This window comes from Pleurodeles waltl, chromosome 6, assembly GCF_031143425.1.
Source record: "Pleurodeles waltl isolate 20211129_DDA chromosome 6, aPleWal1.hap1.20221129, whole genome shotgun sequence".
Lineage (NCBI taxonomy): Eukaryota > Metazoa > Chordata > Amphibia > Caudata > Salamandridae > Pleurodeles > Pleurodeles waltl.
In genome coordinates, this window is record NC_090445.1 from 1,564,984,757 (window position 1) to 1,565,008,535 (window position 23,779).

The 23,779-nt window shown below is 40.5% G+C and overlaps 1 protein-coding gene across 1 annotated transcript in view; it reads left to right on the forward strand.

Moving 5' to 3' along the window:
* The window catches only part of LOC138301137 (zinc finger protein ZIC 2-A-like), a 75,358-nt gene that overhangs the window by 38,262 nt on the left and 13,317 nt on the right, over positions 1–23,779 (forward strand). The window contains exons 2-3 of the mRNA XM_069241279.1: positions 5,447–5,558; positions 12,413–12,508. Of these exons, the coding sequence (XP_069097380.1) occupies positions 5,447–5,558; positions 12,413–12,508 (208 nt within the window). The remainder of the gene's footprint in view (positions 1–5,446; positions 5,559–12,412; positions 12,509–23,779) is intronic.

The following is a 23,779-nucleotide window of genomic DNA, read 5'->3' on the forward strand; positions in this document are numbered from 1 at the left end:
ACAATCAGGTTGAATTAGTGGCAGAGTATATCCCAGGGATACACAATCAGCTTGCGGACCTCTAAAGCAGGACGCAGCAATAAATACACGAATGGGAGATTCACCCACAGGTGACTCAAAAATACTTCCAGATGTGGGGAATCCCAGAAATACACCTTTTTGCCACAAAAGAACATGCTCAATGCCAAAACTTCGCATCCAGTTACCCACACCCTCAAACCAAGGGCAATGTTCTATGGATCAACTGGTCAGGGATATTTGCTTACGCTTTTCCACCTCTCCCACTAATTCCATTTCTGATCAAAAAGGTAAAACAAACCTACCTCCCTATGATACTCATAGCTCCCATGAGGAAACGTCAACATTGGTACACAACACTGTTGAGTCTGTCTGTAGTACCACATCAAAAGCTACCAAACAGACCAGATCTGTTGACTCAAAGGAGAGGTTGAATCAGACATCCAAACCCCAGTACACTCAACCTGGTGATTTGGCTCCTGAAGTCATAGAATTTGGCTACTTACAACTTCCATCTGAGTGTGTGGATATTCTAAAAGAAGCACACAAACCCACAACTAGACAGTGTTCTGCATCTAAATGGAAGTGTTTTGCCTACTACTGTCAACCTAAGATATACCTTAAAGCTTCAGTTCAGGATATTTTTTGCTATTTGCTACATTTACAAAAAGCAAACCATGCATACTCTTCTATTAGGGTACATTTAACAGCAATAGCTGCTTACCTCCAAAACAGACCACATACTTCCCTATTTAGGATTCATGTTATTAAAGCCTTTATGGAAGGTCTTAAAAGGGTTATTCCACCTAGAGCACTACCAGCTCCTGTATGGAATCTTAACACTGTGCTCACAAGACTTATGGGACCACCATTTGAACCCATGCATTCTTGCCGTCTTCAGTCCTTATGGAAGGTTGCCTTTTTAGTAGCAATTACTTCTTTAAGAAGGGTTAGTGAAATCCAAGCATTCACTCTAGAAGAACCTTTCTTTCAAATTCATTAAAACAAAATTGTTCTTAGGACAATTCCAAGATTCTTACCAAAAATGGTTTCACCTTTTCATATCAATCAGTCAGTAGAATTGTCAGTCTTCATTCCACAGCCAGATTCAGTTGCTGAAATAGCTTTTCACACCCTTGATGTTAAGAGCTCTCATGTATTATATATTCACAGAATGAAAGACTTTAGAAAATCCAAACAACTCTTTGTGGCCTTTCAATAGCCTCACAAAGGTAATCCTATTTCAAAAACTGGAATAGCATGATGGATAGTCAAATGTATACAAACTTTCTATCTTAAACCCAAAAGACAGCTACCAGTAACTCCAAAAGCTCATTCCACCAAGACAAAAGGGGCTTCAATGGCATATTCTTAGGCAGTATACCAATGTCAGACATATATAAAGCAGCCACGTGGTCTACACCACACACATTTACTAAACACTGCTGTGTGGATGTATTATCTTGCCAATAAGCAAATGTTAGATAAGCAGTGCTTAAAACACTATTTCAAACTACTACAACTCTTACAGGCTAGCTACCACTTTTTTGCTAGAAAGGACTGCTTTTCAGTCTATGCACAGCAAGTGTATCTACAGCTACACATGCCATTGAACGGAAGATGTTACTTACCCAGTAGACATCTGTTAATGGCATGTAGTGCAGTAGATTCACATGTGCCCTCCCTCTTTCCTGGAAGCCTAGGGCCATTGTAGTACTATTATATTGTAAATATGTATATACATTGCATAGGCATCTCATTTCTTTACTATATATGTACATATACACTTGTACACTCTTTACTTCACCCTCCTGCGGGAAAACAATCTAACAAAGGACTCTATGCCCAAGCACACTATCACCAAGGAGAAGGAGTCACTTGATCTTGTGACTCAAAAAGCTTCTTCGAAGAAAAACAACTTGTAACACTCTGAGCCTAACACTAGATGGCGGACTTATGCACAGCATGTGAATCTACAGCACTACATGTCAGAAACAGATGTCTACTGGTTAAGTAACATTTTTCAAATATATATATAATCGGCAAGGATGGCACTGGGCCAATTTTATGCTTAAAGATTTTGCTATACAAATGGCAGAAGACTTTGTCCGTTTCTAGCTCGGCGTGGATGGCACTATGCCAATCCTATGCTTAAAAACATTGCTAGAAAAACAGACATTTGAGGTAAGCAAACCTAGAGTTTCGCTGGTGTTGCAGGGTCCTCCTTACTGGAGCTGCTTTCCATCTATACTTGGGAATTACCCAGAGTTCTCTTTTCTGCTTTGCATAATTTATGCGTCACTCTAACCCTGAACGGGTTTTGTTTTGACTTATACTGGGTGCTCGCTTGGGTCCGGACAAAGCTAAACCTTTCTGAAGAGATGTAATGACATTGAAACACGTTTCAGAGGTTCCTTTTCTGTTCATTCCAGGTTGGCTTGGATGGTATTTTACCAGTCTAAAGCTGTAATACTGTACCTGGAGTGATGAAAGGCTTGTCATTTTACAGCTCGGCAAGAATGGCAGTGGGCCAATCAATCCTATGCTTAAAGATTTTGCTGTACAAATGGCAAAAACTTTGCCGATTTCTCTCTCAGCGTGTATGGCACTGTGCCAAACCTATGCTTAAAAACTTTGCTAGAAAAATAGACATTTGAGGGGAGCAAATCTAGAGTGTCGCTGGTGTTGCAGGGTGCTCCTTACTGGATCTGCTCTCACCTAAACATGGAAACTACCCAGAGTTCTCTTATTTATTTATATATATATATATATAAAAAACTTGTGCCATGTTCGATTTAATATGACTGTAGCCCTGTAATTTGTAAGCAGATTATTGATTGTTTTAGGCCGCAGGTGCACCTGAAGCCTGCATGACGTCCTGCAACTCACACAAGTCGCCTCTGATTATTTTAGTTTCCTTGATGGTCTCTTGACATCTCAACACATGGCCTTGACAACGTAATAAACTGATACCTATGTACATGGGTCTTTCTCTATCTTATCACAGGCAGGTATTCTAGGTTGTACAATAATTGATCTTATTCTTTGTAACCATATTTGATGGTATTTTTTTATTTGATAAGCCTTTCTTAATCTGAACTTTATTTCTAGAAGTATTCATGTCATATGCTGTGGTTCCGTGAGCTGTCTGGAGCATTGGTCTTGGTCTGTCGGATGCTGGGGGGGGAGGGGGGGGGGAAGGAGAGAGAGTCCCTGGGCAAGTTGTCTCTCCTCTGGGGAGTCACTGACTGACGGTATGGGACGCAGAGGGTCTGATTCTTGTTTGCTGCACATAGTTGGGCAGCCATCTCTAGATATACTGGAGAGCCATCTGTCTGTTACTGTTTGGGGTCTTGTTGTTCTTTCTAGCTGTGCTGACAGTTGTTGGTGATTTGACTATTGTAGCAAAAGGACACCGAACCTGGAAAATGTAAAACGTAATTCGAAGTGCTCCTTGACATATGTGACTATCCTCATCAGTCATGATGATTTTTAATTGCATCTGTACAATCGATGGGACTTCCTGTTTGCTTTTCCGAGATGAACATTTTATTATGCTAAGGACTTTGATTGTTCAGGTATATCTTCTTTGATTCACGGTTCACACTTACTACATAATTTCATAATTCAATATGACTGTGTAATCTAAAAGGATAATTATTTTGCCTCCAATTTGGATTGTAAATGTAATAGATTAGTAACTTTCGTGTACCAGTTTCAGTAAGATCAGTTTTGGGAAATGTGCATAGCGTGAAAATAATATCTACACAGTAGAATGATGTTCATATCCTATTAAGAAAGCATGGGCCATTGAAAATTGTTTTCCAAGTTCTCAATGTAGGTGTTTGTATAGCTCAGTACGACATTTGACAACAAATGTCCTTGTCATTCTGGCTACAATCAGTTTGGAACAATACCTCTGTGTGCTACAGTATTTTCCTCTTTCAGGAATTGTAAACATTTCTTACAGGCAAATAAAGAATAATGTTATAATATGGCACAGTATTGTTATCTGGGGTTCTAGTGAACCGCGAAGCTGAAGACTAATAATAGTACCATTATTACATGAGTTATCCATTATGCATTTTGTTATGTTCCCTGCTTCGGGTGGTCAGCTGGAAGAATATGTTTTCCTGTGCTTTTAACAGTGTGCACTGATTAGAACTAGAATGTTCAGATTTCGTCAGGTTTCATAAAACAAATGTTGATAAAATCAATAGTGGGTGCCAGTGGATTTAATTATTCTGTGGCTGCAACATTTACATCATATGTTTCTAGCTCAAATGAGTAAAATACTGTCAAAGGGTGTGCTGCATGGTTTGTGTTTTTGCTGCATAATTTAACCTTGCCATATAATTGGTCCTCCACGCCCCATAGTCCTAGTAGCAGTGACAATGGAAAAGTGTGAAGGTCTGCAATGCGGTTTGGGAATGTCTTCTTTATGACGAGATACACATTTCATAGGAAACCGTGAACTATTTTCCATTTTTCAGTTTTGTTTTGTGAAATATGGGTGTTTACACCACTGCATTTTGTGTAGCAAAAGCATGCTTTATGATATATGTATTTATTTATTTCATAGTGTGAAAATAATTGTGGCCCAATTACACGTTATTTGGAACAAGTGTACGAATAAATGCGCACACACACAATTATTGCTGTAGTACAGTGCACATGACAAGATAAACCACTGCTTATAGTCTCGCAGTATGTATGTTGCAATGCATTGACAGATAAAAACATATCTGCTAATAACCAGAAAGACCCATCACTAGGATTGAATCCCCTGTATTTTGGTTCCGGTTAAATACCTTTGTTATGACTACTACACATTCCAAAACAGCATGTCAAACCATATATGTAGATGCACACAGTAACGTGCTATGTATTAACATGCTGAGGGAGAGGAGTGCCTCTTGGCCCCTCCCACCCGATGTACATTTAAGCCCCCGTATAATCTGTTATCTGTAAGAGTTTGACACCAGCTGCCCCCCTGAGGTCATCCCTGTGCCCCTCGGAGTTTACTAAGAGCAACTTTCCTTATACCAAAAAGCAAGTTTAAAGCAAAGAAATGGGACAGTGCTATCTACACCTTCCTTCCTTTAGGCCTTAGCATCTTACACATTTCAAATGTTCGTTTCTGTAGAAATTCATTTACAACCCCATTATTACTGCCCAAGAACCGCATACAGTTAAAACCGGGGTTCCCACTGGTACCCTGTCATTGATAAGGAAGGGACTTTGTGTGTCTGGTGTAGGATAAGCCCTGGAGGGATCATCACGAAGGTACGGTATATTCTGTGGCTACTTCACAAAATAAGGTACAGAATGTGCAGCGAGGAGACTAAAACGATCTATTGCAACTTTGTAAAATCTGAATTTTAGAGAATACGGTGGAAAGTGCCTAACTTTAAGGTTCTTGTTTCAGATGCCAGATGCTTTGATTGATGTTGTTGTCAAGAAAGAGCCTGAAGAGGAATCATCGTCCAAGTTTGAGCAGCGTGCAGCCCAAGAAACAGAAGAGAATTATGAGTCACAGAGTGAGTCTAGTCCTCCTTCCTCTGTAAGGCAAAGTGCGTCTTTTATGACTTGGCTAGCACATATCAAGCAAGAGTTCTTGGACACCAATGTAAGTTAGTATTTATTTTCTGGAGGGATTGACCAATGTGGTTGAGACAGACTCCGAATTGAACCACTACTTTAATGAGGGAAACTAGAAGTTGTCTCATGTGGTTGTTGGTAGGAATAGTTGGCAAGCTTACACTTTAAAACATATTGATGGGTGATTGTGATCATAAGGGACCAGCAGTACCACAATGCAAACACCTCTGGTCTGGGCTAAGTGGGCGGGACGATAAATGCATAGTGGGTACCCACAAAAGTAAAGGCAGTCCAATATTATGCTTATGTGCCATACTCTTTAAAAGGAGCCCCGTTTGCCATGTCAAGCACATCTTAGGTTTCTTTTGGATTAATTGGGGCATCAGTCTTGTGTTTTTTAATAGGATTTGAAACTGTGATAGTCCTGTCCTAACCTATAAGGCACACAATAGCACACAGGAAAAATCAAGAATGTTCATGCAGGACTGGCATGGGGTTTGATGGCCTGTTACAATCAGTCATCAATAATCATTCTAATGCCCCCCCCCCTTAGTTTTAAGAAGTATTTGAACTGAATCTGTGACTCATTGGGCAAAGGAATGAAATGGGGTTCTTGTCCATTCAGTCAAAATGCACTGGTTATGGCTTCTTCTCATGCAGGAGTCTCTGTGTGTATGGGTCCATAAATGCTACTAAAGAAAACGTGACCATGCTGGAATGGCTCACCACCTCCCCTTTCTAGGGAGTGAATGACGAGAGTTAGTAGTGACCAGGAGCATGCTGCAAAAGGTTATAGAATCTTACAGACCACTGAGACAATATGTTCTACATGCAAAAGGAAATGGAATCACAGATTTGTTTCCAGTTCCTACACCCGCTCTCCACCTATCAATCCCCAGACCAAAAATGCTGTAATGGGGGTATTGCCTAACCGAGAGGGACAAGATCCTCTTGGAAAGGTCATTCAACATATCAGTGAGGTACCTAAAACCCTCCTCCTATACATCAAGACAAGCCAAAGAAAGTCTTCCAATTAAAATGTCCTGAACTCTGCTGAAAAGCGCTACCCAGAGAGACTTATGAAATCCTCTAAACCATTGTATATAGCCAGTATTACAGAGATGTTTAATTAGCCCAATCAATACACGCAATGAGTTATAATTAACTATACTAATAATAATTTATTATGCCTTAACTTACTTTAGCATATATGTATTAGAATTACTATTATGATAATATAAGCAGTAAAAAAGGCTAATAAGTATGAGCACATCAAACATTACTTATCACACTTTAGTAAAAATCATATCCTACTACTGTCTCAGATGTTCTGAGCTTTGTGAAAGTCTCCAGCTTACCTTTCCCTACATCCCGCTTGACTGGCCTCGGTCTTTAGTGCAGGAGTGTCCCTAAACCAGCACAGCTGCCAGTCTTCTTAGAACACTTTTTAGTTTCTCATCGAAGGCTGATGATAATGATATCAAACTTTCCCCCCGGCTTGATGGCCATTTGGGTTTGCAACAGTCCATTTTTCGTTCTTGCTTTACCACAGTAGCTATCTAAATGGGACTCAGCAACTTAAAGCTTATTTCTGATAAAATTGAGAAATTGATCTTCGGTGATAATTCTTCTGTTTGGACCTCTGTAATGTGGCTAAATGAGTATGACACTTCAACTGCCCCTTCTGAATCGCTTGGAAAACATTGAGACAGCAACTAAAAATAACCTGCAAAAGTACGGTCAGAGATTTACATCTCTGCTAAACATACTTGAATTTTTTTTTTTCAACTCTCAAACATTCACGGGCGTATGTCTAGAAAGCTGTAGCGTATGCAGGGTTTCAGGCATACTACTGTGAATCTCTTGTGGGCCCTTATACTCCCTGTGTGCAAATCTACATGTTGAAGTTTTCAAGCCTGGGGCCTGTTGTGAAAATGTAATTTTTTTTAGGTTGAGCACAGCAGCGCGCAATTGCTGCTTTTCCGATATGTTGGTATCTATTTGGGCTTTTAACCACGCCCACCTCATGTCCATCACTTTCACTCGTTCGTAAACTTGCCTTTCAAAGATCCGTTGAATGCATTGGTAAATGCTTTACGTTTGTCCCGCCTTCATGTTTCATGTTTGCCGATATGTTTGACTACAAACAAACTTCTTTTTCCTTTTGTGTCTCTCCTTTGCTCTCGTGCTCATGGCGGATGTGGTGCTTTGAATCTGCTCGCTTATGTCAACTGGTTTACTTTTCAATTTCAATTTATGTGGCAAGAAAAGTTGTTAGGAATTTACAACGCTAATAGCTCTAACTCGAGCAAACGCGAGACCCATTGCACTTCCAATGCTTGTTTTCTCTGCAGGAAATACCTTTTCCCCCAGGGAGAAAGCCCTTACCCCCTCAGACCTCCTCCAGATATGGGCTTTCTGTGGTGTGAATGTCGATGTCAGTGTGTAAGTGCCTTTAAATTTATTTCAAACAATGCCTTTTAATGCTAATTTCCTACCCTTTTGTGGGATTTCCTACTGCAGATCTCTTCTAATTTGTAGCAGAGATGTTTGCAGCAGTAAATCCTACCAGAAATCCTTTTAGGAGTACCTAACAGATGTGATGAGATTTTCGGCTGTAACTGCATGTTTATGGCAGAAAATAGTGGGAATTTTACCTGCTATTCAAATGCATATTTCATTTTATTTTTGTATCTGTCTATAGGTTGAGTGTGGGTAAATTAGTCCTGGGTAGAACCCCATCACACATACACACACCACCCCCCGCACTGGGTGGGGGTTTGTCAGGGGTTGCCCTTCCCATTCATGAAGTAGCGTCACCTACTACTTCCAGAGTGGGAAGGGGTCGGATTGGAACTTGTGCATCTTCACAAACCTACATGTTTCTGGCCAATCACAAACTTTGTAGCACGCACCACCCTCTGATATCATTCAAATGTTCTTTGCATCGACTTTCAGGATAAACATGTTCCCCTGTGACAGAATAATACAGACTTTTAGATTGACTCGCAAGATAAAAACGTGTAGAGAAGCTTTGTTCTCATGACGAGCATGTGAATGTAGGTGTGAAAAAAGTGTGGGGAGAATGATTTGTACAACTATAGGGTGCAATAAGTGCAATCTTTTTCTCCTACACATACTACTTAAAAAAACTATTGGTACGTTTTTGCAAAAGCAGGAACACTTGTGCAAAACATCACAAATAAGTAAATCATCGTAATCTTGTTAAGTAAGTCCTCGATGGTACACATACCAGATACTCCAGGTGATAGCATGCTACTGATCATATGCACAAACTTCATTTTAAGGCATAAATCAATAAGGACTAATGATGTATACTTTTGTTATGTGTTTTAGCATATGATATGTTTTTTCCCAACAAACCTCTTTACATTACTTGTATTCGCCGTATAATCACTTGTGCTTTATACTCTGGCCTCTATCTTAGATCCCCATATATACTGAAAAATGAATTTGTATCCATATCATTCTTAACATACAAAGTCTTTATGTTTGCCCTTTGTAACTGACAATTTCTGGGAATACTAGTAGGTAGAAAGATGTTTCGGAAAATTGTATAAAGGTTTAGAAGGCATCAAAGAGTTATAGGCTAATGACATCCACAATTTAAAATTAGTGGTGTGGTGTGGTGTGTGTGTGTGTGTGTGTGTGTGTGTGATAGATAGATAGATAGATAGATAGATCTGGGACTATTAACAGGGTTTATTCACTGTGAGAGTTTGCAGACACAATATAGAAAAGGGAATTCCAAAATGGTCTGTCCAAACCAAGGAATTGAGCTTCAAAAGAAATGGAATTGTGGACTTATAAATGATCAACTCAGTTAATTGGTTGACCAACTCACTGGATAAGACTCAGAGTGTAGCCAAATCCCAAGAGAGGTTGTATGTTGTTTCATAGAAAAACAATTTCATGGAACACTATGACTGAGAAACCATTTGACCTAAACTGTTTAATAGAAACTTTCACAATACATGGTATTTGCCAATTCAGAACATGTCTTTTTGTTGAAATAGGCTTTGCCATATTTATTTTTTAAGGTGTAAATGCAATATGTCTTTACTTTCAAAAACAGTAATGTCACAGGCATTTATTTTAGTGCTTTACTTCAGATATATATATTTTACAATGTCAAGTATTTTGGATGCTTTTAAAAGAACACCATGCATCCCTGATCCTCTCACTGTGCCTAAACTGTATCCATCCCTGAACTCTAAAAGCCCTTTCTACCGCTACATGTTACACATCATGGACCCCGTAAAGCTCTTACCACGACAAAGTTTCACTTTTCCAGAACCTTAAAAAAACACACCTCACCACCTGGAACCACCCATCTATGAGCCCTCAAAAAAAACACACCACCACTAAAACCCCTAAACTCTGCCCATCCCTCACCCATTCCTCAATCATCAAAACCCCTTGCCACCATAAACTCCATCCACTACTGAACTCTAAAAACTCTTCACTACACCTAACCTCTCATGTCTGGACTTAAAAAACCCTCACCGTCCTAAACTTCTCCCATCCCTGAACCCTAAAAATTCCTCAACACTCCTATGCTCCATCTGTCCCTGAACCCTAAAAACCCCTCACCACCCCAAACCTCCATCCATTCCTAATACATAAAAATCATGCACCACCTCTAAACTCAGCTATCCCTAAGCCCCTTTTCATGCATGAATTTTACACATGCCTGACCCCTAACAACCACTCCCAACCGATTAACATTACCCATCTTTGAAATAAAAAAAGCCCTCACTAGTCATAAACTCTACCCAAGTTTATTTAATGTATTTTTTTATTATTTTTTTATTATCTTTTCTTTAAACTGTTCCCTTTAATTTTTGATTTATTTGTATTTAATTAAAACTGTCCTGCCTTAAAATTGGTTTTCCATGATTTTGTGTACTCCAATGTGGTTTCAAAGTTTTTTTTGTTTTTTTTTCATTAATTCACATACATCACCCAAGAGCGTAGAGGGGCATCAATTCAGATGTTAACACCCAGAACAAACAAATGAAAGACCTTCAGGCGAGGGGGAAGAAAGTCAGCTTAAAGAGGGCTGAAATTTGTTTTCGGGCAGGAGTTCAATAAATGAAGACAAACTTGGAAGAACTAGGTGGAGATGTTTAGATATTGAATGAAATAAATTCCACAACCTCACATCGATTCTACAGAAAGCAGGAAGATTGAAAGTGTGTGTCTTTGGACTACTGTGCCACCACTACATTTACTTATATGATAAGATTGTAAAATTCATTCAAAAGGTTTAAGGCAATAAGATGAGGTGGCACTGCGCAAGCTGCCTCAACAAAATCCTGTTGCTCTGTCTGGCCTATAAGTTAAACCACATTAATAATACTTGTTGGGCGCTTTAATTAATCAAGAACAACGTTATTGTGTTCTTCTTTGATTTAGAGTGTTAACCTCTGTTGATTCAACACATATTTGTGATATCATTTAAGAAAAATTCAAGTTTCAACATATTGTTACAGAAATAAAAATATATCCCAAACCTGGCTTCAGTTTCTGTTGACTTTCACCAGCTTGGTAGCCTTCAGCCCAGTGCCAGATATTGTAGGCCTAAAAGGTGAAATCTTACTACCTTTGTGTAGTTTGGGTAGGAAATAAATAATAGGTATTGTAGGATTTGTATTATCTAAATACTTAGGTTCCTTTACATTTAGAAAACCCAGACTGTACCACATTTGGGAAGTAGAGAAGCCTTCCATTATATAATACTGCATTTGGTGCCTTTACAGACCTCCTAGTAAGTGCTAATAGACTGAGATTCAAAGTTATAATCTCTAAAGTAAAGCAGAAGTACATTTCCACCATGCTCAGCTTGTTGTATAGTTATGTTAACATCATTTTTCAAGGTAGCAAGCGTTTTTTTTCTCTCTTGTGAGATTATTGATAAGTTTCTTTTATCTTTAATCTAGTCTTGGTACTTGTCCAGTATTTGTTCCAAAATGTCATAGTTTTTGTGTGTGTCCTGCAAGTTTTAAGTTAACTGTTACCTGTTTCGTTAGGTCTATTTCATTTTTCAGATTCTCACTCATACTTTCAATCTTTTCAGTTAGCCTAAGCATTAAATCCCTGTTTTTTTCTGATAGTTTTTTCTTCCATCGTTGTAATTGTATGGGATCAATTGTATGACCTTCTACAACTGGAAAATGTTAATTTGAAGTCCTCTTGCAATTCTGTTTGTCTAGATATTGTCAAAGCGTAAGTGCATTCCACCATTTTTGTCATTCCATTCCCATTCAAATGTGTAAGAAAGTATTTAAAGGTTGGAATTTCATGTAGGTATGGCTGGATTTCACAAAGATTTCATTGCACGTGGATGTAACTTCCTCAGCTCACTTCTGAATTTCTGGGGACTGTCACTCATACGCGAAAGCTTTGTCACTCGGAATGTTAGAATGCCCAATGCAGTTTATGCCATACTCAAAAATACTGCACCCTTCATCTGGCAAACGGTAGTGTCCAAGAAAAGCAAAGTAAATATTTTCGTAGAGGATGCAGTATGAATCATAAATAATAAAATAACAAATGTTGAAAAGATTGTTACACTGAGCTTTATTGAGTTACTATATAGCAATACCTACTGCATAATTGGTTCAGTTTGTGGCATGCACAGTGCACCTAAATGTGAAATTAGTGGCTTATACCCCTGCTTTGAGCAGTTCGTGTTTTTTTGGATCTGATTGCATGTGCTCTGATGTATTTTTTACACATACTAAGTGTACTGTTTTTTTTCTACTTTCAGAGTTTCCAGTGATTACATCTGTGTTTTCACTAGGTGTTGAAGAAGACTGCAGACTACCCGTGAAGGAGAAGCCAGTGTCTAAGACAAATTGCTCAGGTAAGCCAGGGACTCGGTGTTTTAATGAAAGGAGCATGAGGGGTATTTACTGGCCATTCCTATGCTTGAGTGAGAAAAACCTGCTTATGGGCTCATTTGCACAGATGCTGATTTAAAGGTCATGATTTTCAAGGACGTCTTGAGACAGGCACTCTGTGGCGTCAAGAAACATTGCATCACCCAGGACTGAAGAAGTGCAAGTATAGTGGAATAGGTCAATGTTTTTGGCTTGTTCACCTGCACACGTTTTGGTGTGGGCTGCCACTGATATTAAGGTCCCCTTGCCAGTAATTAGGGGAAGGCAGATGGCACATCTGTTAGACTTATCACAACCCAGCGTTTGCATGGCTCTCTGAGCCAGACAGTACAGTTGGAACACCTAATGGCAAAAGATCAAATCTAGTTGCAATTGATACTCCAGCTTGTTCACGACCATTGAGCCTGTGATGGGCGCCTTGGAGAATCTTGTGCGTCCTGACTATGTAATCAGGTTGAACATTACTGCAACTTTAACATATTAACTGGCAGTATAAGGCTCCACTAAATGCTCTGTCAGCTAGGTCTGGCACTGTCTGGGAACATAGATTCACTTTGAGCCTTTTGCGGGCAGTTTTCTGACGAATATCAGGTGGTGTTCATATATACTGATGAAATGGGCACAGGTACCTATCAAAAGGACAGATCTGTGTGCTATTTCTTTCTGTTTCTCCCCGCTCGCCTTTCCTTTTCATCCCCTCTGTCCTCGCACTCTCATAAAACCTGTCACTGGGGTGGACTTTCCCCTAACATATTGGCTCAAACCCTTGCATTTACCCTTTCCTCACTATCTACCTCTTTACCAGGAGCTCACCTTTCGTTCAACTCTTGAATCATGGTCTCACTTGATCATGTTGCCCCCTCTTATATATCCTAAGAAGAGTCACTGCTGCTCCACCTCTGTACATTGGTACACTCAGGATTTGAATCCTTCCACATTACTCCTACTCCCTTTCTACAAGTATTTCTTTTCAGTCTATCCTGCACTCTGACCTTACAAGTCTCTTCTTCACTCTAAACGAGCATATTACTACTCTGACAAGTCAACTCAGTCCTCCAACTCACCTAAGGAAGTTTGTTTTCTCCATTGTGAATTCACTTGAGTTACTTTCCTTTTTCTTCCATGACAAAGATCACAAACAACATCTGCAAAACAATTCCTTCACCATTGCCTTCTACTTCTACTTCCAGGCCTGACCTAATCCTGTTCTTCCCCCTCCTGATCTTGTCCACTCTCAATTTTCCCTTCTGTCTCTAGAGAAAACGAATAAACTTCTTAGCACTAAATCAGCCTCCCTTTTAGATGCTTATCTTGCCCATATATCTCCGTAATTTGGCTCCTTCTTAATGACCTCTGTAATCGTTCTCTAAGCCAAGGCCTATTTCTCTCTTTTTGGAAACAGGCACATGTTGTTCCACTGTTGAAGGAACCCACAGCTAATCTGGCAGTACCCAGTAACGTCCGTCCAACTCCCTCTCATACGTGTTCAGTGAAGTTACTTGAGAAAGTTGTGAACCAGCTATTCTCTACATTCCTCAACTCTCACAATATTCTAAATCCACATCAGGTTGGCCTTCCGTCATTTGCACAGTTCAGAACCTGATCCCCTTTCAAATCTAGATGATACTAGGCCGCTGCTCTTATCCCCAATGATCTATCTACAGCCTTTAATACTATCAAATGGTTGTATTCTGTCAGCATCTGCAAAACTGCTATTGCCAACTACCTTAGTGACTGCGACCAATCTGGTTTCATGTCCCCTTTCGCATCTATCTTTAATATTATCTCATCAAGGGTTCTTTCTTCTATATTGCTCCTAAAGCCTGGAATGACTTGCCATCCAAGCTATCCCTCAGTTTTCAAATTCTGCATGTTGCTGAAGATGTGACTTTCTGAATAGGTTCCAACAGCCTAGCACAAAGTCGGGCCAGGTTTGCTTCTTCTTTCAGCACCAGGATACCCTCCCAAATAATCTTAACATAACATAAAGGGCTCGTCAATTAGCCCTTCCCTTTTCAATGTATATGTTGTTCCTATGGTTTAACCTATACACGTTTTTGGCTTTTTCTTTACTATGTCTGATCCTGTTTCCTGAAGAGTGTATGTTAGTTTTGTAGAGGCATATAAACCTACTACACAAGCTTTTCATGCCGCAAAATGAAAAATATTGTACTATGTAACAGTAGACACAAAGAACCTCTTTATGACTCAATTCAAGATATTTGCTATTTGTTGCGTGTACAGGGATTTGTTTTAGCATACACATCTTTTAGGCTTTATCTAGCAACTCTGGCTGCTTAAAGCAGAACACACAACATTGCTCTCTATTTAAAATCCCTGTTGTCAAAGCGTACATGGTGGGTATTAAATGAGATATTCCTTCAAAGACACCACCAGTCCCTCATGGGACCTTAATGTAGTTCTTCCATAATTCATGGAACCTGCTTTCAAGCTCTTACATTCTTGTCAGATGCACTGTCTCTCATGGAAAGTGGCCCTTTTAGTGGCAATTACAAGCCTTAACAGCAGAGGATACTTTATTCACATTCATAAGTATTGGGTCACCCTAAGAAAAACATCTGTATTTTCCAACAAAGGCCCTTTCTCCGTAAATGTCAATCACAACATTGACTTGCCTAGAAAGAGCACTGTAATCATTAAATCTAAAGAGGGCATTCATGTAATACATTGCCTTCACCAAATCCATTTGTCAAAAATAACTGTTGCATTTACTGTACCCCACTTACGTAACCCTAATTCTATGTCTTGACTTGCAAGAAGGATAGTAAAGTGAGTACAGGTATTTTATTCTAAGGGCAAATACACTCTTTATAGTGTGCCTGGAGCATATTCTACCCACAAGAAAAGAGCCATAATGAGTTTTTCTTGGAAACAAACCACTCCAGACATCTGCAACCCAGTTAGTCTGCAACACCCACATTCACAAAGCATTATGATGTGGGCCTTCATGCCCACCAAAAGGCACAGGTCGTACAAGCAGTCCTTAAAACATGATTGCAAATATCTGTTTCACCTGCTCACAAGTCACCATGATAGGGGAGAGAACTGCTTTTCAGTCTGTGCAGAGCCCAATATCTATGGCTATACGTGCTACAGATGGAAAATGTTAACCTATAACTATTGGTTTGTTGCTTGTACTGCAGTAATTACACATGTGCCCTCCCTCCTTCCGTAATGCGAGCTTATGTCACAGATGTCCTACAGTATATACCAGTGCTTCCCAAAGTTTTTAGAACCACAACCCAATTTTTAGAGCGACAAGCTTTCACGACCCACCTAGCTTTAGTGGACATGAGGGTGGGATTTGTTTATGTAACAAAAGCATTGTGTGGTAGCGCTCTGTAATTTACAAACAGCACATTTTCCATTGAAATGGCCACTAACTTGCCACAGACATATTTTTACTGATAAAACTATATTTCACACAACTAATATTGTGGGAAAATCTGATTTCATTGACTATCATTTGTGCATCACCAAGTAGTGTCTGGATTTGCTTTGAGTCTAATAAAACTGTTGTTTTTATCATACTTCACAATTACCAAAAATGCACTTACATTTTTGATTTCATAGCTACTGAATTTGTACAATTTATTTGTTACAAAAATGGTATCCTATAACCTTTCCTTTGACATTCTGCACCCCAGCAAGACTGTCACATAATTCACTTTACTTTTCTTTCTCCTACTGCAAAGTGAGAGGAGCTTGTAAACGGCAATCCCCATGTTAAAAAAATAGCAATTTGTCAGAAGACATAGTCTGACATTGGACCTCTGTCTTTGAAGCGCAGCAAATATAAAAAGATAATACAGAATTTAAAAGAATCTTTATTTATTGCTTGGACTTTCACAACCCACCAAAAATCGTCTCCTGGCCCACCAGTGGGTTGCAACCCCCAGTTCAGGAAACAATGGAATATACAGTAATTGTTTCTCGGTGCACCTTGGTACATTTGCTTCACTTACTGTTAAGAAAACCAACGTGTGACACCTGTTTCCAACACTAGGTGGCAGCAGTGTGTAAAGCATGTGGACCTGCAGCACTGCAAGCTACAACCCGGTAGTTACAGGTGAAAAACAGTTTCCTTTTCTTGTCACACTTGTTTAATAGCAAGTGTTTTTACCCACCGTGCCTGCCGTCGTGGCTTGCGGGAGAGAAAAGGGGCAGGGTGGCGTGTGGTGGAAGGGGCAACAACAAAAAATCCAAAAAGACATACCTTTTTCACCGTTCCACCACCACGCTGCTCCTCTGCTGCAGTTGCAGGCACAGGCTCCTAGCCTGCCCTGCATCCAATCCCAACACTGCTTTCATGCTGCAGCAGCATGAAAGCAGCATTAGGATTGCACGGAGCGCCCAGCCAGAGCGCTTTGAGGCAGAGTGGGAGTCTCTGCCTGCTAGTGCGCATGTATGTTTGGCTGGCCTCAGACAGCTGGCCAAACATACATGTGCACACTCCCCCCTCTGTCCCGGTCACGCCTGTGGCCCCGCTCCTTATACAGTAAAAACATAATAAACATTGTTTATTATATTTTTTACTGTAAATGGTGTGCTGGGGGGGGGGTAGTGAGGCTCCTCCACCATAGCAGAGGAGCCACCCCTGAGTGTCTGCAATAAGAAACAAATATATGTTGCCATTAAAGAAAATAGTTATATTTAGGACAGTAATGATTGTATCACTGGTGGTGCTTGTTATGTCAATCCACACAGTGAATTAAAGGAGTGAGCGTTTGGTAATCTCAAACCTGATACATTCTATGCAAGAGGCAATTTTTCTGGTGTTTTGACCTGATCTTGACTTTCAGGTGAACTTCACATCTCCAGCATGCTTATGAAAGGACAAGCTATCAGAGAGAGAGGTTTCAAGTGGAGGCTAAATTGGAATTTAAATACATGGTGTGGCAGTGGGGAACCTTAGGACACCCCTTTGGTTTCAGCTTCCTATGCAAGGTTACCCTGGCTCATAGATGACAAATGAGCTCAATTAGGGAGTATAAATATAAGGTTTATTATGAAGGATATTGTAAAGGGATAAAACAAAAGGTTAGAGAGAAGGGAAGTGAAAGTAGAAATAAAGGAGTACCTCTCGTGATTGTTTGTAACTCCTTAGGTTGAGGATACCTTTGTCGTACATTGTGGAAATGAGAGTACTGGTGGAATCCTAGAAGGAATTATTGAAAATCAAGTCTTGCAAGAACGCAGAAGAAAGCAAATCCCCTTTTTAACCTCAGTTTGCACCGATTGAGCAAAGGAAACAGTGGATGTTGGATTCATGTTGCAAGGTTAGATTTAAAATAAAAAAAACTAGAACAATTAAGATCCTGAAAACCTTTCGGCTTCATAGACCACTATGTCTGTATTCATTAATAGATCACTCCACTACTGACCTTTGTAATTCAGTTTATGGATCTATCCATAGGTCCTAATTGGTTATTGCTTTTAACAAGGGGATTTGTTCTTGCCTGGATGTTGAATAGCATGTTAAGAAGAGATGAACCTGGAGCCTCCGTGAGAACTCTTCACTCGTCCTCATCTGCTATACATTATAATAGTAAATTATGATTAATTCTACACAGAAAATTTGAAAAAGAATATAAATAAAGTGATCATCGGTTATGTTGTGTTTTTTGTTTACCAATTATACAAGCTGATAATGGTCGGGATCAGAGGGTTCTTATGCAGAATAGTAGAACAATTATGTAAACGCTTTATATGGTGTAAATAATGAAAAAAACTATTGAGGAGCAGTTATGGATTCCTCCATTCAAGGCATAGTCACAATTTTAGGTTCAGACAAGTTACTCGTAATTGAATATTCCATAGATACAAAATAGCAATGTCAATCAGTAAAGTACTTTTATTCAGCTAAAAAACATAAAAGATAAAACCATCAGCAAAAGCATGTATACGTACAATCAAACAGTGCATCATTACAAAAAAAGATTATAACGTGTATGAATCAAAATACAGAAAACAATTTTATATTGCATAAAATCTGATCACTGTGTACTGAGCGAGTCATGAAAATCAATTTAGGCAAGCCTGCTTAAAGTATACACAATAAAATATAGGACTCAAGCCAACAGTACAGGATTAAGAGGATCAGAAGCTTTGAAAACTCAGGTAATCCTTTTCTCTTCTTATCCTAAGTGCTTGACGAGCATAACTAATAACAGTGTGGCAGATATACTGCGAATCCAGGCATGGTAATGACTGCAGGCATAAAATGTGTGATCTGAGACCATATGAATGCAATAGTGGGTATAAAATTTGCTGTATGGGACTGGTGTAAAAGCTACAAAATAACATAATATGGGTTAGCGATTGCTTAGAGATATTCTCTCAGAGGCAGCAGGGTAAAGGGGGAAAGCTAGCAGAAAGTGCAGGGTGCCTAATCTAAAATAAGTCAAGTAAAATCTGTGTTAGGAGTTCACTATCCACAATCAACACTTTTCTAACCCTCTTTAGGTTTTATCTCTAATTAATCGACTAACTGAGCTCATGGATAGAGTACTGGAGAATCTAACCTGGTTTCTGTGTTTGTGAAACAAAGATTTCACCAGATTCTTTGAATTGTTTTCCATTTTGTTATGTGAATAAAACAAATGTAGTAAACCCAGATTAGTGAGGACTCTTGACGGGGACTAGCCAAGGGATAGAATCCATGTGGTGTTGCCTGATGCAATCTTCGAGGAACAATACATAGAATTTAGTATGAGGAGAGCGCCAGATCTTGGGCCAAAGAAGGAGGGGCACAGCTTTCACTATATCCTCCAAAAAATGAAGCCCAAGTTCCAGGTGAACAATAAGACCTCCAGTGCTCTTGGGGGGGTGCTAACAGCTTGCACAGGAATTTATTCTCTATGATTTGAAGGCTTCCCAGGGAGGGAGAGCCCCAAACACTAGCCATATTTGTACCCAAGGGGAGGTTTTTGCTTGTATACAATAAAAATGGCACCTTTTATAGGCTTATGGCCAAGATTCCTTAAAATTGTGAAGATTGCATCAACTACCCTGGCAAATGTGTAGGCTCTGAGTCAGGAGCTTGTCCCATCTCAGATCTTCCTTCAACATAACCACAAGATAACTAAAATTCGATTCTGCTCCTTAGAGATTGGGAATCCACCTATATTGCGTTTGCATGGGCGTGTTTGTTTTGGATAACAGATCATTGTGTATGATTTCTGATGGTTGATTTAAGAGTCAAGGAGCAGCTGCCATCCATTAGCCGTGAGGGGGATTAAAACTGCATCATCCACATAACGTAAAATGGGGATTGGGCGGCTCCCAGCCATAGGTAGATCCTTTCCTCTAGTTGGCAGCTCTAATTCAAGGGAATTTATCTAAAAGAGAAATAAAACCAAGGGTAAAATGCAGCCTTGTATGACACCTCTACTGGAGTTAGGGTGGGGGGGCTGCATTCTCCATTATACCAAATCAAACCTGTGCAGTCGTCCCCCAGTGCAAATGATTCAAAAGAACAATCAAGGCCTTGCCCATCACGTCCTATAACTTGGCCCTGTCAACCAGGTCAAACATATTGGAGAGGTCCATAAATGCCATATGGAGAGCACCTCTCCTGGCTTGGACATATTTCCCTAATAACAAGAGCAGGTTCAAGGTTTGCTCAACTGTGTCATCCCCTGGGCGAAAGCCATATTTCACTTTGGAGAACAAAATATTTTCCTCTGCCCAGTCTTCCTGCCTTTGAAGGACTACCCTCCCTAAGATCTTTACAGATTAATCCAAGAGGAAGATGTGTCGGTAACGGGTTATTGGCTTCGGTTCTTGGGACAATGATGGGCTCCTCCACAAGTTTGGAATTTCACCTCTTATCCCACTGTGAAAAACGTTAGTTAACATGGGTGTCCAAAATGTAGGGTTCTGTTTAAAATCATCAGTAGGTAATACATATACTGTTGTTTATAGAAAACTGTAATTCAGGGGAGCAGCTGGCATTTGTGGTTTGACCGGGGGGCATTTTAAACTTACAGCGACAGGATTATGATTGCTAATACCGGAAGAAAAAATATGTGATTTCTGTTTGCAAGGGCGACAAAATAAAATCAATTGTAGATCTTTTACCTGCAAAGGTTGGTGGATAAGTATCACCCTTCTTTTAAAAAAAAAAAAAAAAAAAAAAAAAGTAGATTTTGTTTAATAATGATCAACCCCATCAGGTTGTGTGTAAAATGAGTTACATTTTCCCCTTGCCAGCCAGTAACCCCACAGTCAGTCTCCCCTGAAAGGACAGCTAGATATGTTGAAGTCACCCATCCAAATGATAGCCTCCCTGTCCGTGTGTCTCTCTTGAAAATCGATAATAAAATTATCCAATTCTGCGCTTAGATCAATAGGATGGTTTGTAAAGTAATTAAAATAGAAATTATTTAACAAAACATCTAAAAAAAAAATCAGGAAATAAGTCTCACATTTGATAGCAAGGGGTACACAACTGCTCTTCAACTTTTAAATTACTAATTCTTAAAGCGATGAGGACCCCTAGATACTCCTTCGGTCTTCCTGATGTACAGGGCTTAGCTGCTACACAAAAGCATTTAAAACCATTGACATGGAAAGCTTCAATGGCACAGGTCTCTTGGCAACACACTACGTCATGGTTGTTAACTAATTGCAGTTAGTCCTCATTATCCAGCTTCTTGCTGACCCCCACTATGTTCCATGACAAGAAGCGAAAGCAGCCTGCCCTGTCTGCAACGTCTTGGACAGTCGTTATGTTCAATATCTCTCCTCTGCAAAGTTTGGAACCAGCACCAGAGGTTAGTAATGACGAGGATGTAGAGGAATCCATTGGTACATCCAGTCATTCTACATTTGACATGCATGAGAGTACTGCAAAGCGATTTTTATGGACAAAAGGGATAATAGATTCAGTGGTCAGGTTAGAGCCCAATCCAGGCATTTTGAAAGCCTTATATGGTAGCGTAGATGGTTGATAGAAAAAGCCCAATGGAAGTGCTCAGATCTTACCCAAGCTATTCGCTAGATGGTCCAGTGTGTGTAATAATGATCTCACCAGGCGCGGATTTCTGAAATTCACCACCCTCTGCATAGTCGCCCCTTGAAATTTTAGATAATAACCAAGCCAGCTAACCCGCCTAACCATGATATTCTTTTAGGCTAAGTCAGCTGACTATCCTTAATTAGTCTTGCACAAATGAGCAACTTGTTACCTTTTGAACTCGCCGGTTGATAAAATAGAATGGTACTAGGTTCTTGAGTGGGTTTTGGAAACTTTGGTTGTAGAGCCGTATGGGGGTGTGGGCTAAGGCACTAGTTGACTGGTGGGCTTGCACATCCAGTAGGAGGCCCTTCAATAAAGTCTCCAAGTTATTAAAAAAAGATTTTCATACATCCTATAGTTCCGCCCTAAAATCATGCCTGATTGAGTTGACCTTGTTTTGAGCTGAAGCTTAGGGCTTTGAATGTGGCCTTTTAATAGCTGTAACAATCTTCTGGGCGCTTTCATTGCACGTCTTTTGTTTTGAATGCAGGGTCTTTTGTGCTTTAGATTGGGGGCTACTCAAGTTAACAATTAAAGAGTTAACAAAGGACTCATGAATAATGCAGAGGTTAAACGTTTCTGCAGGAGCTGAGGCTTTAGCTTACTGAGGGGCTTTAGTAGAAATAACTTCCAAGGCTTAAGATAGATAATACGTAATTGGAGGGGTAATAAGGGTTCCCCTTATCGCCAGATTTCTTTTGATGGGTAAAATTAATTTTCTCCTTATTTGGGTTGAATAAGTGGCAAGGGAAGAAAAGACAAAAACATACAAAGGTAAAGCCTACTGAATTTCAAAGCTATCTTGGAATGCTTTATATTTCGTCCTTGAACCAAGAGAGGAGGCGCTGCCCAGACTTGTCCAACGAAGGTGGCCACCTGCTAGAGGGGCTTCTCAAATTCACTCACCAATCCCCCTAGAAGGCAACCAAATTCCCCCCTAACAACCCTAGTGTCTGTGTGTGTGGTTAAGGCTAGGGGCTGATGGGATATCGAGGGGGTCTCAAAACCAGTAGCTGGGTGAAGACAAATCTTCTGAAACAGCACCACGGACCAGAGGCTGCATGGGGAGCTGCAGTCTGTGCAGAGAACACCAAGGCTGCATATAAGAGAGCAGCGCTGTGGGACTGAAGCACCAGATGAGACCAGGGTCAAAGAGGCCATCAATAGTGGTGGCAAAGCAACAGCAGTCCCCTTCAGTGAGTACTAAGACAGAATGGGATCTCTGATGAGGGCGGCAGGAACTCATTGACACCCTGAGAAGCCTGACTGCTGTACAGAATGGCATAAGTGGAGTGCAGCCGCTTCCCCGGAGAGACACTGAGATGCCCGTGGCGGCCACAAAGGTTCACTCGTGGACATAGGCTGGCCGCCGATTGAACCGCCTGGCGGCATATATCTGAAAGGGGCTGAGCACTGCAGAGAAAATGTAGACACCACTGCACTTCTATTAGTCTTCCTGATGCTGCTCCTACAAATGCTGGGCTCGGCTTGAGACGGTGAACCAAGGCCTAAGGGTGAAGACAGTCTCTTCAGGACACAGGGGATCTGAAATCCAGGTCACCTGCCAATACAGCCCCCGTGGGCATAAATCGGGCTGAGCTAACCCTTAATCGCCTTTCTGTCAAAAATCAACACAGTGGCCAGCTTGCAACGCAACACGCCGGTGAGTGCAAGAAGGCATGAATTGCACCCGTGGGGTGACCTGATAACAGTGCGTTCGATGGCATCTGTCGCTGTAGATACGCATGTTCTGCAATAGCTCGCCATCTGGTGTTGGGCCGGAGTGTTACAAGTTGTTTTTCTTCGAAGAAGTCTTTCGAGTCACGGGACCGAGTGACTCCTCCTTTTGTCTCCATTGCGCATGGGCGTCGACTCCATCTTCGATTGTTTTTTTTCCGCCATCGGGTTCGGACGTGTTCCTGTCGCTCCGAGTTTCGGAACAGAAAAAATAGTTAATTTCGGAAGATTTTCGTCGGTATTGTTGCGTTCGGGATCGGCGTACTTACATTCAACACCGCATCGAAGATCGAAGAGCTCCGGTGCCCTTCGGGGTAGTTTTTCGATCCTCCGTCGGGGCCTGGTCGGCCCGACCGCGTGCTGAGGAACGCCGATGGAACGGACCCCTTTCCGTTTCTGCCCCAAATGCCACAATAAATACCCCTACACAGACCAACACTTGGTCTGCAACCTG